The 22240-nt window shown below is 52.8% G+C and overlaps 1 protein-coding gene across 1 annotated transcript in view; it reads left to right on the top strand.

Moving 5' to 3' along the window:
* The window catches only part of RNF43 (ring finger protein 43), a 56227-nt gene that overhangs the window by 17712 nt on the left and 16275 nt on the right, over positions 1-22240 (top strand). The window contains exons 2-4 of the mRNA XM_084822494.1: positions 8164-8286; positions 14611-14685; positions 17177-17308. Of these exons, the coding sequence (XP_084678620.1) occupies positions 8164-8286; positions 14611-14685; positions 17177-17308 (330 nt within the window). The remainder of the gene's footprint in view (positions 1-8163; positions 8287-14610; positions 14686-17176; positions 17309-22240) is intronic.

Here is a 22240-nt window from a genome sequence, read left to right as displayed (position 1 = left end):
TCCAACTGACCCTAGAACATAGGACAACCTTCCCCAGAGAGCTTTGGCTATTGGGCGATAGAGAAATGAAACAAACAAACCAACCAACCAGGGGACCTCCAGATGGGTTGGACTATAACTCTCATCATCCCCCAGTGTAATTTCATGCATTTATACCTGGCTGTCCCTCCAATGAGCTCAGGGTAGTGGAGATGAGGTTAGCCTTTAAAAAAAATCTCACAAAAAGCCTGTGGGGCAAGGCTGGCTGACAAAGGAGGGCTGGCCCAGGCTATGCAATGGCGGCAAAATATGGAACTGATCCCCTCCACTGGAAAAGGGGACATTTGAGCTGAGGGGATGAAAGTATGAAAGTTCTTTCTGTATGGTATTAGGTCCGTGGCAGCCTAATACCATACAGTATTATATAGTAGCAGTATTATATAGTATAGTATTATATAGTAGTATACCATACCATACGTGGAATCAATGAACATTGATTCATTTGTTCACGTCCCTTGCACTTCAGTGACGAACGTGGGACACGAACGTGTCAACACCCGCAGGCAGGGCTGCACCAAGGGTTGGCCTGGTTGGGCACCAGCAGGGGCCCACAGACAGGAGCCCCCCGAACTCGCCCCTCATTTTCGCCCTTGCAACTTGCTTGTTCCCCGGCTGCCTCTCGCTCCGGCCCAGACAACAGAGGTGGTGAGGAGGAGGAGCAGGAGATGCTGCGGCCGCCTGGCTCCCTGGATCTCTGCCTGCCGGGCAAGGAAGCGATGGCGACGATGAGAAAGAGGAGGAGGAAGCGTACCTGGTGACCATGGTGGTGAGAAGGCGGACTGCTTGGGGGGGGGCCTCGGAGGGCATCTTGCCCAAGGGCCCCGCAGCCTGGAGCCAGCACTGGCCTCGAGGAAGCAGGTGCGGCTGTTCGTTGTCCATCTTGCAGCTGAGGCATTTCGCAGGGCAGAGAGAACTGTGGCTTGAAGCCCATCGCCTGCCGTGGACTGACCCTGGCGACTGACCTGACGGCAGGCTCTGCTCCCACTGCCTCAGTTCTCCTCCTGTAAAATGACTGCTGAACGAACAAGGCAAGCAGCGGAAGGGAAGGAGCCTATATTACGTTGTGTGGTTGGATGGCAACACTGGTCATGGGTCATACCCCACGCTGACACCAACGTGTGGAGTTCTCTTTGACTTAGACCCTGACCATCGGCCATGCTGGCTCGGGCTACTGGGAGTTGAAGCCCAAAACATCTGGAGGGCACACCAGGCTGGGGAACTGCTCAATAGGCAGCACTTACAGTGCAACGTCCGGCTCTTCGGACACCCAGAACTAGGGATAGGCAGCCAGTCAGAGCGTTCTAGCTCCAGAACCATCTGCAGCATAGAGCCCAAGGGGATCTCTTGTTCGCAGTGGAGTCTGGTGGCTCCGATGTCAGTGGGGCCATGAATCCAGGTTTCGGTCCAAACCAGTCGGAACTCTAAAAGAGCTCCCCGAGGTGCTCCACTGGTTGTCCGGCATTTGCAGGGGTTGTAAAGGGGGGCAGCAAGTTGTACCCCATCCAAGACCCCCCCCACAAACCCTTTCCAATGCTGCAATGGATTCTGGGGTACTTCTCTCAGATGTGCACAGCTTCGCCAGCATGCCCCTTTACCCATGGGAGATGGCCACCGTATTTTGTGGGGCGCATCCGTTGGGTTGATTTCTGTCCAGAAAACATGGCAGGCTGTTTGGCTCAGGTTTTGACCAAGTAAGAGGACTTGGCTCAGTTCACCTCAATTCGTCTCTGAAACACAACAAAGCAGAAGACGGATCATTGGAACCCGTTCAGACGAACTGAAGTCATGGATTTCCAAGGCAGAGGATGCGATTGACAGAGTGTGGCCAGCATAGATAGCTTCAGAAGGGGTTCAGACAAAGCCATGGGTGGGAGGGAGCTGCCTGCGAGACTGGCCAATACGGGACCTCCATGTTCAGGGGCAACATACCTCACAATATCACCTGCTGGGGTAAACAAAAGGGGAAGAAGGTGCATGTCCTTCTCATCCTGCTTGTGGCCTTCCCAGAAGCATCTGGTTCGCCATTGTGGGACATGGGGAGATGGGCCTTTGTTTGGATCCAGCAGGGCTCTTCTGATGTTCTCAGGTAGCTTGTGCCTGGCACCTCTCATGGTGAAGCCCACAGCTCCTTTCCTGGGCTCCTCTTGGGTGTGTGTGCGCCGCTGAGCCCTCCTTCCTTCCTCCCATCAGGGCTTTGAGGAGAGACATTCCAATCTATGCGTTGCCTATAAAACGATTCCTTTTGTCGGTGGGAAATTTTTGCAGGGTGTGATCACCAAAGCAAAATAAAGAGCTCCTTTGAAGTGCAGGCGAGTTGCTTCGCAAGCCCCTGGGGGTGAGAACCAGATTCCTCCCTCTCAGAGCAGGGCAGGCCTGTCTGAACAAGCTGAGGAGCTGGCGGAGCGAGCGCATGGCCCACGGCGATGGCGGCGACCGACGTAGTGAGCAGGAGACGGAGGCCTGTCAGCAGCCGGCTCCCAGGGTCTCCGGCGAGAACACATCGGCTCTGCACAGCGCACCTGCCCAGGGCTTCAAGCTCGCGCTTCGACAAAGACACCCCTCCCTTGCCCACCTGAGCCAGGCTCCCCCTGCACCAGCCACACGCATCCTTTGCTGTGCACTGCAGGCACTTTATTGAAATAAGCCATAAGAGCCAGTAACAACAAGAGGTTTATGATCCGGTTGCTAGGATCACCAGTGGCATGGCACACAGTCCGAGCGGGTTCCTGATAACGTTGCCAAGGGCACGTCGAATCCTGCCACACATCCTCTGCGAGATTAATCGATGAGGTCCTGGGCATAGCTTCCCGTCTGCTGTCAGGGCACCCCACAAAATAGGGATGTTCCTGTGTGCTGGTTACGTCCCTGTTGTCGCACCACGGCTTGATCCTGACAGCAGGTTGGGCGTCTGTGGGACCTTCGTGTTCATGACTAAATGAGCCTTTGGTCTGATTCAGAATGGCTCTTCCTAAGTTCTTCTGATGGCGACTTCGGAGCAGGTATGAGCACATGAAAAAATGGCTTTGAAATTTCTGCAGGAGGCAAAATACAGAGAACCGGACAGAGTGCCTCGTTCAGATGAGGCAGTGCAACCAGTCAGGGCATCCTAAGGTGACCAGAATTGGCGTAATTTGGGCCGGCATGCACTCTCTTTCCTGTCTGAGCGCTCAGCTTCTGGAAGTGGTGATGACAAAGAGAGAAAGAGGGGCCAGAGTGCCTCTGCGAACATCTGGATGGCTCTTCCTTCACCTGCCACCAGCCCTGCCTTGGGGCTCCGAGGTGGGCTCCTGGTCTCTTCTTAGCATTTAATGGAATGTCCAGCTGTACGGAGGTTCATTGTGGCCACGTGGCCATTCGGTGTTGAGGGAAAGGCATTCTGCACATGCTCAAAGGCTTTTTCCATCTCTGTCTCTCTCCCTCTCTCGTTTGCTTTGCACCTTCTGGGACTTGGGCCTGGTACTGGAAGCCGGATCCTACAGCGGAGACAGAAACAGTCCTTGGAGCTGGCACAGAATTCACACAGAAGAAAAGTGGGAGCCGTGAGTGGCGACACCCACGTTTCTCTCTCACCTCAGCCCTCGGCTGGATGGCCTTGAGGAAAGCCTCTATTCTCCCAGCCTCGGCCTTGTCCATCTGTGAAATGGGGATAAGCATGCCAGCCAGCCAGCCTTTCGGTGCTGTGGGGAGGATTACCGAGACCACATGGGCAAAATGCTGTCAACAGCTGAGGGGCGCATGGACACAGGAATTTACTACCTTGTCATCATCTCGCCCTTCCTCAAGGGAGCTCAGAGGGCGTCTCCCCACAACCCTGTGGGCAGGTGTCTTGCCCAAAGTCGCCCAGTGAATTGCCGTAGCTGAGTGGGGATTTGAACTGAAGTCTCCCTGGTCTTGCATTTTCCAACTCAGTCTTCTCCGAACGGGTGCTTTCCAGGCCATCCTGGCCAACGTGGCCATTGGCCATGTTGGCTGGGGAGTATGGGAGTTGCTGTCCAAGACGTCTGGAAGGCGCCCACTTGCAGAAGGCTGCGCTAAGCACTCCACCGTGGTGGCCCTCTCTAATAATTTATTAGCAGCTCTGCTGCTAAGGGCCGCGCCAAGGGTAGGCATGGTTGCGCGCCGGCCGAGGGCCCACCCCCCACTGCCATGAGACCCCCGGGAGTTGCTCCTCCTCTTCACCATTGCGACCCGCTTGTTCTCCTCCTGCTCGCTCTGGCCTGGACAACAGTGGTGGCGAGGAGGCGGCTGGTTGCTCCAGCAGGCGCCACGGCCAACCGGCTCACCTGCTCTCTGCTGTCCAGCAAGCAAGCGGGAGCAACAGTGAGGAAGAGGAGCAGCAGGGAGGCAGACGCCCTGAGGGAGGGTCCCGCGGAGGGCCTCTTGCCCACGGGCCTCGGAAACACGGAGGCAGCGCGGGCACTAGGGCCCCAGTTGAGGAACGGAGCCCGGATCTGCACCCGGGTCTTGCAGCTCCTAGCCCGACGCGTGGGCCAGCGGCTGGTGCCGTGACCTCTTGGCAGCCAGGGCCCCCCTCTCGCCGGGGAGCTGGCAACGAACCGCTGGGTCTCACCCGGCGGGCCAAGCCGGACTCCCTCCCAGGGCTGGGCCTGGGCCTGGGCCTCCAGTGTGGGCCTGGGAGCGAGAGTGCCAGCTGAGGGGCCCGCCCTCGATGTCGGCATCTCTCTGAAGCGTGTTGGAAGGACTCCAGGCAAGCATCGGAGGGTTGTTTAATAATATCTGACGGGGCGGGTAAGAATTCGGGCAGGCGGCCAAGACACACATTGCCTGCAATCGTTAACTCGGTCTGCAAACAGCTCAAACGGGATTGTGGAGACCATCCGTTACAGCTTTAGCAGCCTGGCCTCTTTCATTTTGTGGTAGTTCTGCTTTTCTCATCTTCCCGCTCCTCGGGGAGCTCGGCAGCCCGTTCACCGCGGCGGCTGCAGTCGGAGCCCAAGGCCTGCAGCGAAGGCGCATGGTGGTGCACAGACAGGCCCGGCTCAACCGGGCCCAGCCCAGCGGTGCTCGAGAGCTGACCTTCAAGCCTGCCGTGCCGGAACGAGGAACCGCATCAGGAGGTCCCCTTTTGTTCTGCACCTGGCTGAGGTCCAGGGAGGCGAGCAAGAGTGGCTGGCGGTGTGCGCGCGTGTGGGGAGAGAAGATCGCCTGCCTCTCCCTTCCACAAGGGCCTGGGTGGGCACCGGCCTGGGCTCCAGCACCCACGCTCAGTCATGGAGCCCTACTGTTGTCATTCAACACAAGTGCCCTCAGTGTACACAGTATCCCTCTAACACAGCCTTCCCCAACCTGGGGCCCTCCAGAAGCGTTGAACTACACCTCCCAGCTGCCCAGCTGGCGGGGGTGCTGGGAATTGGCGTCCGACACATCTGGAAGGCCCCAGCTTGGGAACAGCTGCCTTACTGGGTCTAACGGGTCTTCCCCCAGACTAGAAGCTAAGGGGATGCTTGTCCTTTTCCTTCAAGGCACACACCAGAAAAGTCTAGTGCCTAGTTTAGCAGGGCGGGCTTACCCTGCTTGGAAGTGAGTGAACTAGTCCCCGTTACCAGCTGGAGCCGCACACATGACCAGAGGAAAGGGGCAGAGGTCCGGGGAAGGGACCATTTGGTCCAGAGCTGAAAGGGACTGAATTACACCACTGATTACATGTCAGATGTGTCCCTCTCCTCAGTCGGGGAAGGAGTTTGAATCCAGGAGACTAACTCTAGAAACTTGCCCTAAAATTGTGTGCATGCATCTATATCTACAGTTATGAGTCTTATCAAATGCTTATTACCTTGCTGGCTGGAGTAGGGGTTCATATATGATGCAAAGCAGAACCCCACCCCACCTTGGTTCCGCCACATTTGCTGTCAGCCCTTTGCAGAGGAGCTGTTCAGTATAAGGACAGCTCTGGCTTTCCCTTAACCAGCATGGGGCTGGGGGGGTTAGGAGAGATGCTATCAGGCCTGTACTAGAGATATCCCTTGATCCTTTGCCAAGGGCTGGCAGCAGGTGTGAGCTCACCTTTGGTCTAACAGACAGCCCAGCCCACTGCAGCAGATGGAGCGCAGGTGGCCATCCTTTTCAGGTGTCAGCCACAAAACTTTCCCTTGACTGGCAGACCCCACACATGGCTTGGGGCCGACTGACCAGGGCCCTTTTCCCCACATCCCCCCCCCCCAATCTCAAATCAATCACTAGTTTTGGTTTTGTTGCCCTCCATCATACGAAAGGGCTACAAACAATGTTTTTGTTTAAGATACCAAAGTGAAGAGAGAACTGATTAACTGCTTGATAGAAGAATTTCCTTTTATTAATCCCATCCATAAGGCTCAGATAACATAAATACTGAACGTTTCACGCTCCCTCCTACCTAAAAAATAGAGGGCGCGATTTCTAACTATTACAGTTGCACTCCGTTGTCCATGGCGCACAAATAACCAGCACCATTTGGCAGTGACAGTGGCTGAGTGAGCAGTTGGCACGTTTGATGCAGCAGGGGGGTGGGGGGACACCCCCAGCCAGGCTTGGTCTGGGGCCAAGCAATCCTTCTGCCTCCCTTTGGCAGCCACAGGGCAAGGGCCGGTATGTCACTGATGGGTATTTAGGATTAACTTGCCGGAAGTGCCATGCCGGATGAAAACCACCTCTGTGCTAGCGAGGGTGAAGGAGTTGTGGCCATCCTCTTCCATGAAGCAGACTTGCAAATGATTGCTGTGATATGGATCCCATTGAGGTGACAGGAAGAACATTCTTGTGAACGGGAACAAAGTTATTATTTATCACATTTATATCCTGCCTTTTTTCCTCTTTAAGGAACCCAAGGCGGCACACATAATCCTCCTCCTCTCCATTTTAGCCTCACAACAACAACCCTGTGAGGTGGGCTGGGCCGAGAGTCTGTGACTGGCCCAAAGTCACCTGTGAGCTTCCATGGCTGAGTGGGGACTAGAACCCGGATCTCACAGCTCCCAGTCCAACGCTCTCGCCACTACACCACGCTGTATTCTCTTTTGCTCTCAGGCTTTTGATGTCCATCAGGACACTCTGCATGCAAAGAAACACCTGCCTGTGGGTTTGTGCTTTGTTTTGCTTCCAGAACTGGAGCATTTAGGAATTCCCTCTTTTCCGTCACTGCAAATGTTCCACCGTAAATAGGAGACAGCTGCTCCTGAACACCTGAACTGATTTTGCTGAACAGCTCCTCCCGTGCAAGGTATCTGAACAGAGCCCTCGCAAGCGGCTAGATCACGCAAAGCTCTGTCCAGTGAACTTTGGCAAACTGCCTTCAGTTGGGCCCCAAAGCAACCTGACAAGCAGCGCGAGGTGGGCAAGTGGTGGCTCTCCAGATGTTTTGACCTACAACTTCCATGAGCCCTAGCCAACATAGCCAATGGTGAGGGATGATGGGAGTTGTAGGCTGAAAATCTGGCGGGCCATTAGTGGCCAACTCCTGTTGTAGAACCACCCTGTCAGTTTTGTCCTAGCAGCAGCTTCCAGAAGGTTGCTAGAATCTATCACCAGATGGACCTTTGGGGTGATCCAGTGAGACCTTCTGACATTTTCATGAAGTCTGTGTCCAAGAAGGTGAGGGTTAGATACAGACTTGAGTACTTGAAAGGTTGTCCCAGAGAGGAAGGCCAGGATCTCTTCTTGATCACCCCAGAATGCAGGACACGGAATAATGGGCTCAAGTGACAGGAAGCCAGATTCCGGCTGAACATCAGGAGAAACTTCCTGCCTTTAGATCAATAAGACAATGGAACCAAATCCCTGGGGAGGCGGTGGGCTCTCCCACACTGGAGGCATTTAAGATGAGGCTGGACAGCCACTTGTCAGGGATGCTGTGACTTGGATTCCTGCATTGAGCAGGGGGTTGGACTTGATGGCCTTGTAGGCCCCTTCCAACCCTACTATTCTATGATTCTGTGAACAAGGAGCCCAGTGCGTAATCAAACCACAACAGGCATTTGCCTGAAACTGACAAAGCTCCAGCAGAAGCCCTGCACCTTGAATATTTCGTTGTGCATAAAGCATTGCAGCACAGTCCACCTTAACGGACTGTGGCGATGCAAATTTCTCTCTTGCATCTCAGCAGCCACTCCCCTTCCTTTCTCTCCACAGTTCCACCCCCTGTCTTTGTGTAATACCAGTGAAGATGAACACACAGTCCCAGGATTTGTCTCCATCGTCAAACTGGAACGGCCAGAGCGAGATCTCAACCCATGCCTGTCGCTGGCCAACAAGGTACGTGTACGGAACAATCACGGCAGACCTGCCAAGCTCCTTTCCTTCCACTTCGGAAATGTCCTGGCCAGGTTCTCAAATGATTATATTGGCAATTAAGCTCTCAGAGGATGTGTTCACACCCAAAGCGGGCGGGGCTATGGCCATTCACTCACATTCACACATGCCAGTGTGGGAAACAGCTAAGGAGGAAAGAGCAGCCTCCGTACCCCCATTCAACTGTTTCCCAGTGAGCTAAGCAGCTACAGTGGAGATTATGCAAGGTCTCCTTCCTTGCTACTGCTCTGCGGAACCTGGCATTGCTCCTTTCCCATGAGGAAGAGCAAGGGCTGAGCGTCACCTGGCCTTGGTGGGCCAGATGGGGAGGGCTTTTGGGCCATAAATGGCCCACAGGTCAGAGATCCTGTACCGCTGCTCTATTTCCTCCAGATAAACCCTGGGGAAAAGTGACGGAGTTGGCACGAAAATCCCGGCTTAGTGCTCCACTTCCGGATTTGTGGAGGGAGGTGGGATGTGATTTTTATCCCCACTGAGGGAATCGCTTCTTCATAATGTTCTGCGTGATGCCCTGGGAATGCTGGATCTCTTGGACGAGATGGGTGTCCGGGGAGCAGGTCTGTTCATGAATACGCACCCCAAGGCTGGGCTGATCACCCGTCACTGTTTGCAAAGTTCAAAGTTTGCACCTGCAAAAAGTGAGAGCACAGCATTCTGAGGAGGGGGTGAGGAGGAGAGAGGGGCTGCCTCCCCCATTTCCTGCCAAGACCAACGGGCTGAGCTGGGTAGATCGAAGGAAACCACTCACTAGCCTGTGTCTTGCAAGCCAGTCCTTGCCCTGCCCGTGCAGCACTTCAGCCCTTTGCCTGGTCCTCCCTGGCTGCCCAGAATAGCAGCCGAGCCCATCTCCGGTTAAACTGAACGTTCGCACCCATTTGAAACACCTTCTTCAAATCCAGCGTTCAGGAAGGGAACAAGCGGCACACATTTGCGCCCTCCTTGTTGCTTAAACACGGGAGTTGCGTGGCCTTCTGAGCCCATCCCTCAGAAACGCACATGCCTGCCGGAGCCGTGACAATTCTGGCTCAGATCAAAGGTTGTGCGAACGGATGTTGCAGGAGACGTGCAAAAAGATGTGCATCTTTTGGGGACCTGAATATTTTTTGCCCTTCCCATTCTCTTTGAGGAATTTATTTATACTGCCCAACAGCTGAAGGGTGTGTGTGTGTGTGTGTGTGTGTGTGAACCTTTATCAGCCCGAGGGCCAAATTCCATTTCAGAGAAGCTCTCGGGGGCCGGATTCCAGGGGTGGGCAGTACCAAAGACAAAAGGGGCAGGGCCAAAGGCAAAAGGAGGCAGGGCCCACAATACCAGGCATATTAGCTTGAAGTTCTTACTGCCAGAAACTAAACTTTAGGAGAAGCGTTTCAACCTTTTAGCATGGGAAAAAAATGGCACACAAGCCAGGAAACCACCGAAATGATTGGTGGTTGGGGGAAAGGGGGCAGGGCTTTCTGGGGAATCCTGGAGGGCTGGATTCAGCCCCTAGGCCTTAGGATCTGCACCCCTAATTTAGGACAAATGACTATATCTCTATCCTGCTTGGGTATTTATACATTACATACATAATGTATTTAAAATTCCAGATCAAACCACTGAGACTTTCAGGGAAGTCTCCATTCACCCTCCTGGGGACATCTAGAATGCAAGGCCAGGCTCCTGGCTCGAGGGCAGCGTGGCAGCAAATCCAGGCCTTCTCATTTCCCAACCGCACCTGGCGGCTCTTCTCCTTGGAGGGCAACCCCAGAGCCCGAGATCAGCGGAGCCTTTGATCCCACAGCTGGGAAACTCTGCCGCTGACCTCTGACCCTGCCGCTTGAGGCAGGCTTGGCAATTGCGCAGCCAGGCTGCCGGAGCGGTGCTGGCGGATACCTGCTTGCACACGCTCCCCAAGGACGCCCAGATCAAAGGCAGCGCGGAGTTCCAGCCCTGCACTTTGCTCATCAGACTTCCTTCCTTCCTTCCTTCCGAAGGGGGCGGGGGTTAACCGCTTCTCTGCCAGAATCATCGGCCATCTCAGATCTTCCTGGCCAGAGGTGGGTGAGGAACTGCAAAAGCAGCCTTCCCCAACCTGGTACTCTCCAGCGGAGTTGGACTTATTATGTTTCTATACCTCCCGACAGCCAAAGGTCTTCCGGAAATGAAAACCCTAAAATACAACACGATAAAACATTACAAGACCTTTCACGCGCAAAAAAATTCAACTTCATTTAAAAAGAGCTAAAAACAATGAAACAAGAAGATACCGAGACCCGATCAACCACGGATGTTAAAAAGCCCCACCCTATGCTGTCAAATGCCTGGGAGTAAAGTCTTAACCTGGTGCCGGAAAGATGTTGAGGTTGGTGCCAGGTGGGCCTCACTGCAGAGAGCGTTGCACAATCGCTCGCTGAGGAATGATGGGAATTGTAGTCCGATGCTTCTGGAAGGTGGCTATAAAGAATGCGGAAGCAATACCAAGAGGGTGGTCACTTACACATCAGCAAAAAAGAGGACCTAAATCTGTGTGGTGATGTCTATAATTTAAAATGGAATGCAGTTGTTTGCACCATAGCTGGGGAGGCTGTGACCAGGTGAGCTTGGTCTGCTGTCCAGGGGCTTACCGTGGATGCCCAGCGCCAAGGCCCTGCAGCCTTCCTTTCCTGTGGTCTTTTAAACAGGACAACGACCAGACAGGGCTTCAAACGGAGGCCTGTCCTCTGTAAAGTAGGCCACCTGGCCACCGTTGACTCTGCCAGCCACAGTCCCCAGCCCAGGGGCTCCCAGTCTGCTTGGGAAGGGCAAGATCTGGATGGGAATGGGAGCAGGACTGAGACAGGAGAAGCGGGGACGGGTTCCCGTTTGGGGCGGGATGTGCCGGAACAGCAGGGTAGAGGTGTTACCCCTCTGGTCCTGTTTGGAGGCAACATTAAGTGTTGGGCTGCCCTTTGCTAGAAACGGGCCACTGGGCTAGAAGGACCTTTTGGGCTGAGCCAGCAAGAGGCCTTCTGATGTGCTCCTCTTCTTGCACGGACATTTTTGACTTGCCCATGTCTGACCAGGCTAGCCACCCACTGCTTCGAGGGGCCGTGATAAGCGGGCCCAGGTAACGGGCCAAGCACACACCACGCCGCGGCAACCCGCGGATGCAAAACAAGGCCAGCCGGGCAGAGTGCGTGGGCAGGGCTGTCCTGGCGACCTACGGGGTGCACACGCAGAGAACGGAGCTTGCGGCGAGCCTAGGCTGCCGCCGCCACGACCCTCCATCTCCGAAGAACGCGGTTCCACACACGGGGTCGCGTTTCCCCGAGGCAGGGAGGGGGAACAGCGGCCCCCGCGTGTGGCTGGGAAGAGCCTGCTCGCGTGACCCGCTGCCAAGGCCTGGGGCTGCCTGGCAAAAAGCGTTCCTGGCCCGCAACCGCGCCCCGTCTTCCCGGCGCCAGGTAGTTCCGCGGTGGTGAAGGAGCGCCCCGCTTCAGCCCCCCGAGCGTGTGCAGAGCGCACCGCCTGCCTGCAGCACCCGCAGAGCGCGCCTTGCCAGCGGCCGCGGCAAAGCGTGCGCGTCCCGCCCCGCCTCTGAGCGCAGGCGAAGCGCCCGCTCGCGCCGGCCGCCGCAGGCGGCTCGGCTCCAGCCCGAGGGCGCAGCGCTACGCCGGGGCGGGGCGGGGCGCAGCCCTCTGCGCATGGGCAGAGACCCTCGCCAGCGCCCGAGGGGAGGCGCCCGGCGCCGCGAGAGGCGGGAGCCCTGCCTCGCCGGCTGCCCGCGCTTCCCGGCCTGGCGCGGGGCTGCCCGCGCGAAGCCGCCGCGCCCCAGGCCGCCCCGGGCTGCGGCGCCCGGGGCGGCGCGGCGGGGAGGCGCGCAGGGCGGCCTCGCTCCCCGCGCGGCCCAGGGCGGGGAAGGGGCGCCTCCGGCGGGGCCGCGCTCGCACGTGGGGAGCCGCGCCGCTCGGCCCTGCCTGGGGGGCGCCGGGCGAGGCGGGCGCGGGGGCGCCGCGGCCCTCCGCCTCGGCCGGGCCGCCGCCCCGCTCCCCTCCGGCGCTCGCGAGCCGGCTGCCCCGCGGCGCTGCGGACGCCTCCCCGGCGCCGCGCCCGGCCCCCCGCCTGGCCTGGCCTGCTGCGAGGAGGGCCTTGGAAAGCCGCCTCGCAGGGCGGGGGCCGGGGCCCGCGGGGAGGGCGCCCCGGGCTGTGACCCGCCGCCCGCGGTCGCGCTGGTCAAACGCCCCGCGGGCACGGCCGAGGCGGAGGGGCGGGGCGGTCTGGGCGGGCGCGAGAGATCGCGGGGGCGCGCGGCCGGCGGCGTGCGCGCGCGGTTTTGTGCGGGCTTGGTTTTTCTGGGAGCGCGTGGCTGCGCGCGAGACAGAGCAAGTGCTCTTGTGCGCGTGGGCGGGTGCGTTTGTGTGAATGTAAGAGTGCGCGCGCGGGTGATTCTGCGTGAATGTGACTGGGCGTGTGTGAGGGTGGGTGTGACTGAGAATCGGTGTGTGATTGAGAGTGGGTGTAGGATTTTGTGTGTGAGTGAACGACTGTGGGTGAGGGAGTGGGTGTGTGATTTTGTAAGTGGTTTGGGGTGTGAATGTGATTGTACGTGAGAGGGAGTGTATGGTTTTGTGTGAGTGTGTGTGTGTAATTGTGTATGTGTGAGAGTGGGTGTATGATTTTGTAAAAATGTGGGTGTGATTGTGCATGGGAGAGTGGGTGTGTGATTTTGAGGGTGTGTGATTGTGTGTGAGAGTGGGTGTGTGATTTTGATTGTGTGTGAGAGTGGGTGTGTGATTTTGTAAGTGACTTGGGGTGTGGGTGATTTTGTGTGAGCGTGTGTGGGGGGGGCGATTTTGTGAGCGTGTGTGTGAGAGAAGGCGAAAAGGGTCTGGGCAATGAGATTAGGGCCGCATGCCAGCAGCAGGGTGGCCCCATCCACCTTAGCGTACGGTCACGTCCACTGCTGGTGCACAGCCCCTGGGCTAAAAAAGGTTCCCCACCATGGCATTAGAGGGCGGCCGAGCGGGAGCTGCGCTGCTCTGACCAACTCACAGGGCGTTACCCACGTGGAACGTTTCTGGCACAGCCACCTATGAGATGATTTGGGGTGGGGGCTGCACAAGGGTTTTGCACAAATGATGGTCTTGCACCGCATCAGCTCCTTGCAGCTGGTGTCCAGAAGGATTTGTGCCAGGTGTGAATCAGTGGGAAAGGGGTGCCATGTTTTGGGGCCCTTGGCACCTAAATGCCCTGGATTAGCTTTGCTTGAGATCCAGGGACCCCAAGAATCCTGGACTTCTCCAGATTTCACCGGGGTGAGAGTCCGGAATCCCACACACTTGAGACACGATCCAGTGCTTCCAAGGCTCCACGATACTAAGAGGGTAATGGAAGCCACATACTGAACTCTTGCATTAAAACAAATGGGGTCTAGCAGTGCTTAACACTTCTGGGGTGGGCATCGCTAGTTGGGTGTGTGTGTGTGTGTGTGTGTGTTTCCAGCAAGTGGTCCTTTTGAATGTTTTAAATCAGGTAGCACTATTTATTTTAAATATATATAGGTCTATATATATATTTAAAATACTGTATATACTGTGAAAAAATAGTTCTCAAGGCAGCTAACAATAAACTATGGGTTAAAAACAAAAGCTTAAATAAAACATAGCCTAAGAATAAATCAATGAAAAGCACAACAATAAAAGATATAGAACCCACTCCAGCAACTGACCAGCTTACATGCCCAAAGCCTGCTTGAATAAAAAGGCCCTTGCCTGCCAGTGTGAGGACAGCAGGGTCAGGGCCACCCAAGCCTTTCTCGGGAGTTCCAGAGCGTGGGAGCAGCCACCAGGAAGGCCCTCCCTCGTGTCCCCACCAAGCATGCCTCGCATGGCGGTGATACAAAGACAGGCCTCCCCTGAAGGTCTTAAAACCCAGGCAGACTCATCTGGGAGAAGACCGTTTTTCATTGTTTCATTGCAATTTCTTTGAATTGTGATTTTGTTGAGCAACTCTGAGCCTTTTTATTTACTCTTCTCTTTTTACTGGAATAGTGTTCTGTAAATGTATAACTAACTAAATAAACCCATTAGAACAGAAGAACAAAAGAACTTACTTGTTGAATCAGAGCAGCGAGGGTTCATCTTGCCCAACATCCAGCTTCCAAGCAGGGCCCTTGAAACCTCAGGAGGACTAGCAGCTTGAGGTTGAGACAAAGAGCGAGAGGGAATGCAGAGGCCACGATGCCATGGCTGCCCAAAGGACACAACTGTCCCTATAAGCATTCTGAAGCACTCTCCTTTCTTTGGGCAGGCCAAGCTGGCAGGGGAGAGGGGAGCTCGAGCCATCCTCTTTGACATTACAGATGACCAGGGCGCGGCTGACCAGGTAAGGAGACTCTGGTGGGGCAGGGAGTTGTTCCTCCTCTATTTTGGCAGGTTTGCTTTTAAAAAAATTTCATTGGGCTGACACTTTCTTCCCCCGTTGCGTTTTGGTGCTTCAGAGCCTTTATTTGCTTACCAGTAAGATGCCTGGTGAAGGGGCGGGGAGGCTTATGATATAAAAGTCACAACATAGAAGGAAAAAGGAAGGGGAGGGTGGAGAAAAAAAGCAAATACATTTCTGGTGAATGTATTGAGCCAGTTTGGTCTATCCCTTGCAGTGATGTTCTTCCTGGGAGGCAGAGGGTGCAACCATAAAAAATGTAGCTGAAAATGGTGTTGGCAAGTACCACATCCAGCATCTCATCTGAACTGGTTTGGCCCAGCCCGCTCCCTCCCTCCATCACCAATTCTGCACTGCTCCCCAGTTGGGGTTTCCAGAGAGTAGCTGTCCAGGTGGCTGCTCACCTTGGCATGTCCACCTTCCTTCTTGGCCTTTTGCTTCCAGACTTCATAGCCATGATCATCTTTGCCCTCCTCCTTTGGTTGCTAGGCATGCAACCAGGTATGAGAAGAGTAAAGCAATGGTGTAAGATGGGGTGGGGGACCCCTTTCAGCCTGAGATCCAAATTCAATTTCAGAGAAGCTCTTGGGGACTGCATTCCAGGGGTGGGTGGGGCCAAAGGCAAAAGGGGTGGGGCCAAAATACCAGCCTAAGTTGGCTGAAAGCTCTTACTGCCAGTCACTCGGCCTTGGGAGGGGCATTTCAACCTTTTGGAATAAGGGGGAAAACTGTACGAAAGCCAAGAAACCACCTAAAGATCTGTGGTTGGGGAAAGTGGGTGAGGCCATCTGGAATTGGCCCCTGGACCGGAAGTTCCCCACTCCTGGGGTAAGAACTGCTGACCAGAAATTAATGGATTGTTCCCTTAAGCAGGGGGAAGCAGTGCTGTTATACAAGGCAGCTCCTAGTGGGAAGGAGCATTTCTTTGCAATGAAAGGTTGCTGGTTTTCCAAGCATAGCCTTATTAACTTCCCGTCGTGCTTGGCTTTCTGATGATCCTTCTTCCACCTCCATCAGCAGTGCAGTTCAGGAAAAGGTGGTGGGCAGGTCTGCAGAAGTTCATTGTAGAAGATGGGCCTCGCTCAAAAGTTTTCAGTGGCTGCTTGAAGCAGAAAATCCATATTCACCCCCACCCACCTGCTGGTTCCCCACCCCCAGACACACAAAATATAATAATAATGAATTAAACCACTGACAGTTTGCTGCCCTTTCATGGCAGTTCCCAGATTCTTCCACCTGAGGCAGGCCACCTCACTTTGCCTAATGGGCAGGCCTGGCATTGTGCCATAATGAAACTCTGAGACATGAAGGGAACAGGACCTTCTCAGTTTCTGGAGCAAAAGGGGCTGGTGCTCAGGGGTCCCTGGGAACCTGTCTGCTGCATTCCAGTTCCACGAGGGCTTGCTTTGTATTCCTTTACAATTCAGAGGCAAAACTGGGATCCATGAGGAGCGAAGTTTGCCTGCCTGCCTTCCCTGCCTCTTGACTGCATGACCCTCAAGGTGGCTTGCAGCCATAGATCCACAAATGCACCAGCTCACCATTAGCGAGTGCATCTTTTAACCTGGCAAGTGCATTTTTAACCATGCTCGGGAGACATTCTTAAAGTCTCTCAGAGACATTTGGAAAACTGGGGGACTTCTCACTGCTTACCAAGTGTCTCTGACAGACAGGGATGAACCCTCACATGCACGCCTCTTCCCAGCTGAGAGCTGTGGAGAAGGCTGCTCTAAATTGTGCCTGGAAACAAACTGGCAACCAGTGAAGAGTTGCTAGTGGTGAGACTCTGTACCTTCTCCTTACCTCAGTCAACAGCCAGGCTGCTGTATTTTGAACTCATTGAAATGTCTGGTCTGGACAGTCATCTTCCAGTGCACATAAACCGAGGTACCAACCTTGTGGGCATGGGCACCTCCTGGTGAAAGTGTCCCGAGAGGCTCAGTCAGTTCACATTTCCAGCGGGAGGGTTGGTTATCATGTTTGGAATAGGCTGATCCAGATAACGTGTTCCAGCTCTTTTTATAACTGTATGGCCTTGCTATTATTGATGGTTGTATGATCTGGGAGACTGGATGTTCATGTTGGTTGTAGGTGTTGTCATAAATCAATGTGTTTTGTGAGGATTAATGCTTTTGGTGCTGTGATCCCATGGGGGGCTGAAGAGCAAGACAGACAATTTTAAAATACCAAAATGCCAGCATATTGTAGCTTAGAGCGCTTACTTCCAGTAACTAAGCCTTGGCAGAGGCATTTCAACCTTTTAGAATGGGGTGGGGGGGAAACTGCACAAAAGCCGGGAAACCACCAAATGATTGGTAGTTAAGGAAAAGTGGGTGGTGTCAGGGGAAACCTGGAGGGCTGGATTTGGCCTGCAGTCCTGAGGTTCCCCACCGTTGCTGTAGAGCATCTTACGACTGTACTTGTCTCTCAACAGTTGAGGAAGCCCCGTGGGCTCAGCCAGCCTGTTGTTCTGATCTGGGGCCACGATGCTGAGCTCCTGATGGGGGTTGTGAACAATAACCGGGAAGCCCATGTGAAGATCGAGGTGAAGGAGATGCCAGCTTGGGTGAGTCAGGAGCCTCTTGACCTTTCCTCTCCCTCAGATGTCACTATCACGAATAACAGTGCTGACCCATTTAGGGTGTCAGCCTATGCATGTTTAGATAGGAAAAAGTCCTACAATCCTATGCATGTTTAGACAGAAGAAAGTCCTACAACTCCCGGCATGGCTACCTGGGGCATGCTGGGAATTGTAGGACTTTTTTTTGTCTAAAGATGCATAGGATTACATCCGTAGTCTGTTGGTTCTGCTTCATCCTACACTGGATATCTTTGCCCCAGTTACCTCTTGGGGCTCTCCACATTCCTTCATCTCAACCTTGGGTAACCCCCAGTTTAAGATATGTTTTTGCTTTCATTCCTGGGCCCCACAAATCTCATTCCCATCCTGATTTTCTTCATGATACATTTTGGGCAAGAAGGTTGGTATCCCACCCCCTTCCTATTCTTTTGCTCTTGGCAGAAAAAAAATCTTCTATGATTCACTCTTCAGAGTATTCCTTGGCAATCCTTGGTTCTCTGCTTTGGACATGTTCCTCTTCACGCTGTTTTTGTTTCATAGGTTGCTCCCACATTAGCCCTTTTCTTTGGAATTTCCGTCCTTGGTTCTTTCACTTCTGACGTGATGAAATTCAGTTCACACTGTTGCTAAACCATTGCAGTGTTTCCTTTATCATCTTCCCATCTTCCCTCATTTTCCTGCTGCTGTCGCTGAATCTGGCATTGCTGTTTTGATTCATTCCTCTCCGCCCTCTACTTGTGCTCTAGATCCAATTCCCATTTTTCCTCTTCCCACCTCTTGCGTTTAGACGTCTCTTAGCCCTGGCCATATCTTTAACCTTTTCCTTCCTGCTGGTTCTTTTCTTCAAACTGGTGATTGGGTCACCTATTCTGGGGAAAAACCCAAACCCAAAATCAGCTCTTGATCTTGCCCTTGTTGTTGTTGTTCAGTCGTTCAGTCGTGTCCGACTCTTCGTGACCCCACGGACCATAGCACGCCAGGCCTTCCTGTCCTGCGCTCTCTCCCGGAGCGTGCTCAAGTCCATATCCATTGCATTGGTGATGCTATCTAGCCATCTCATCCTCTGCCGTCCCCTTCTCCTTTTACCTTCAATCTTTCCCAGCATAAGGGCCTTTCCAGGGAGTTTTCTCTTCGCATTAGGTGGCCAGAATATTTGAGCTTCAGCTTCAGTATCTGTCCTTCCAATGAGCACTCAGGGTTGATTTCCTTTAGGATTGACTGATTGGACTTCCTTGCAGTCCAGGGGACTCGTAAGAGTCTTCTCCAGCACCACAGTTCGAAAGCATCAATTCTTCGACGCTCAGCCTTCCTTATAGTCCAGCTCTCACAGCCATACGTTGCTACTGGGAAAACCATAGCTTTGATTATGCGGACCTTTGTCGGCAAGGTGACGTCTCTGCTTCTTACTATGCTGTCTAGGTTTGCCATAGCTTTCCTCCCAAGGAGCAAGCGTCTTTTAATTTCATGGCTACAGTCACCGTCTGCGGTGATCTTGGAGCCCAAGAAAATAAAATCTGTCACTGCTTCCATTTCTTCCCCTTCTCTATGCCAGGAAGTGATGGGGCCAGATGCCATGATCTTAGTTTTTTTAATGTTGAGTTTCAAACCAGCTTTTGCACTCTCCTCTTTCACCCTCAACAAGAGGCTCTTGAGATCCTCTTCGCTTTCTGCCATTAGGGTGGTATCGTCTGCGTATCTGAGGTTGTTGATAATTCTCCCGGCAATCTTAATTCCGACCTGTGATTCATCCAACCCGGCGTTTCTCATGATGTACTCTGCATATAAATTAAATAAGCAGGGCGACAATATACAGCCTTGTCGTACTCCTTTCCCAATTTGGAACCAATCAGTTGTTCCATGTCCGGTTCTTACTGTTGCTTCTTGACCCTCGTACAGGTTTTTCAGGCGACAGGTGAGGTGGTCTGGTACCCCCATCTCTTTCAGAATTTGCCAGAGTTTGTTGTGATCCACACAATCAAAGGCTTTAACGTAGTCAATGAAGCAGAAATAGACATTTTCCTGGAATTATCTTGCTTTCTCCATGATCCAGCGAATGTTGGCGATTTGATCTCTAGTTCCTCTGTCTCTTCGAAACCCAGCTTGTACTTCTGGTATTTCTCAGTTCACATGCTGCTGAATCCTAGCTTGTAGGATTTTGAGCATCACCTTGCTGGCATGTGAAATGAGCGCAATTGTACGTAGTTGGAACACTCTTTGGCATTGCCCTTCTTTGGAATTGGAATGTAAACTGACCTTTTCCAGTCTTGTGGCCACTGTTGAGTGTTCCAAATTTGTTGGCATATTGAGTGCAGCACTTTAACAGCACCATCTTTTAGGATCTTAAATAGCTCAGCTGGAATACTGTCATCTCCGCTAGCTTTGTTGTTAGTAATGCTTCCTAAGGCCCACCTGACTTCACTCTCTAGGATGTCTGGCTCAGGTTCAGTGACCTCAGTATCATGGCTATCAGGGACATTCAGATCTTTCCTGTATAGTTCTTCTGTGTATTCTTTCCACCTCTTCTTAATCTCATCTCCTTCTGTTAGGTCCCTGCCTTCTTTGTCCTTTATCATGCCCGTCTTTGCACACAACGTTCCCTTGAGATCTCCGATTTTCTTGAAGAGATCTCTAGTCTTTCCCATTCTGTTGTTTTCCTCGATTTCTTTGCATTGTTCATTTAAGAAGGCCTTCTTGTCCCTCCTTGCTATTCTCTGGAACTCTGCATTCAGTTGGATATATCTTCCCCTTTCTCCCTTGCTTTTCGCTTCCCTTCTTTCCTCAGCTACTTGTAAAGCCTCATCAGACCGCCACTTTGCTTTCTCGCATTTCTTTTTCTTTGGGATGGATTGAGTTGCTGCGTCCTGAACAAGGTTACGGACCTCCGTCCATAGTTCCTCAGGCACTCTGTCTATCAGGTCTAATCCCTGAAATCTATTCCTCACCTCCACTGTATATTCATAAGGGATATGGTTTAGGTCATACCTGCTTGGTTTAGTGTTTTCCCTACGTTCTTCAATTTAAGCTGAAATTTTGCAAGAAGAAGCTCATGATCTGAGCCACAGTCAGCTCCAGGTCTTCTTTTTACTGACTGTATAGAGCTTCCATCTTTGGCTGCAAAGTACATAATCAATCTGATTTCGATATTGACCATCTGGTGATGTCCATGTGTAGAGTCGCCTCTTGTGCTGTTGGGAAAGAGTGTTTGCTATGATCAGCATGTTCTCTTGGCAAAACTCTATTAGCCTTTGTCCTGCTTCATTTTCTACACCAAGGCCATGCTTGCCTGTTATCCTGGTGATTTCTTGACTTCCTACTTTAGCATTCCAATCCCCTATGATGAAGAGGACATCTTTTTTGGGTGTTAGTTCTAGAAGGTGTTGTAGGTCTTCATAGAACTGATCAACCTCAACTTCTTCAGCCTCATATGGGGCATAGACTTGAATTACTGTGATGTTGAATGGTTTGCCTTGGATTCGTACTGAGATCATTCTATCATTTTTAAGATTGTACCCCAGTACTGTTTTTCCCAACCCTTTTGTTGGCTATGAGTGCTACTCCATTTCTTCTACGGGATTCTTGCCCACAGTAGTAGATATGATGGTCACCTGAATTAAATTCGCCCATGCTTGTCCATTTTAGTTCGCTGATTCCCAAGATGTCGATGTTCAATCTTGCCATCTCATGTTTGACCACCTCCAGCTTACCTTGATTCATTCATCTTGCATTCCATGTTCCTAAACAATATTGTTCTTTACAGCATCGGATTTTCTTTTCACCACCAGACACATCCACAGCTGAGTGTCCTTTTGGCTTTGGCCCAGCCGCTTCACTCTTTCTGGCACTACTTGGAAATTCCCTCTGCTCCTCCCCAGTAGTATATTGGACACCTTCCGACCTGAGGGGCTCATCTTCCGGCGTCATATCTTTTAGCCTTGTGATACGTTCCATGGGGTTTTCTTGGCAAGAATACTGGAGTGGGTTGCCATTTCCTTCTCCAGTGGACCACATTTTGTCAGAACTCTCTGACGTGACCTGTCCGTCTTGGGTGGCCCTGCACGGCATAGCTTATGGCTTCACTGAGTTACGCAAGCCCCTTCGCCACAACAAGGCAGTGATCCATGAAGGGGTTTTTATACCATTACATTTATCCCGGTGGGCTGGGCTGGGGGGTCATTTTGTACTTTATTTCATTCTTTTAACTGTTTGTAATCTGCCCAGAGCACATTGGGCGGATTAAAAACAGAACAATTTTGCTGATGCGAGGCTGTTGTTGTGGTCAGTCACTGTCCAACCTACGCAGCCTTGGTCACTGAGGGAGAGCAACCAGGTGGCATGCGCTAGGATCAGCTGTCCCCAACCTGGATCCCTCCAGGTGTGCTGGACTGCAGCACCCATAACCCCCCAGCCAGCATGGGAGTTATTCCAGTTACGGGAATTGCAGTCCGACACACCTGGAGGGCTCCAGGTTGGGGAAGGCAGCAGCTAGGTGGGCTCTTGTGTCAAAAATTCTCATGCAGCAATGGCGTTGGAGCTTTCTTCAGTGTTTAATCATACACATTGTGTAAACCACCTCCTCCAATTTCAACTGTAATAAGGCCGCTAATATTACAATATTTATATAATAAATGTATGCCTGAACATGTATAAAGGGCCATTTTCTCTCCACAGAGAGCAAATGAGGAGCCTGTCCCACACTGTTAGAATCAACGATTGTTTATTAAAGTAGCCATCAACATAAAAGAGTTTTATGCTCTTCCCCAGTAGTATATTGGACACCTTCCTGAGGGGCTCCTCTTCCGGCGTCGTATCTTTTAGCCTTTTGATACGTTCCATGGGGTTTTCTTGGCAAGAATACTGGAGTGGGTTGCCATTTCCTTCTCCTTGCCCTATTGCCTAGATCTTGCCCTACTGCCTAGA

Source organism: Heloderma suspectum, chromosome 16 (genome assembly GCF_057233095.1).
Source record: "Heloderma suspectum isolate Gila_16-S chromosome 16, 16-S_ref, whole genome shotgun sequence".
Classification (NCBI taxonomy): domain Eukaryota; kingdom Metazoa; phylum Chordata; class Lepidosauria; order Squamata; family Helodermatidae; genus Heloderma; species Heloderma suspectum.
This window is presented reverse-complemented; position numbering and strand designations above follow the sequence as displayed.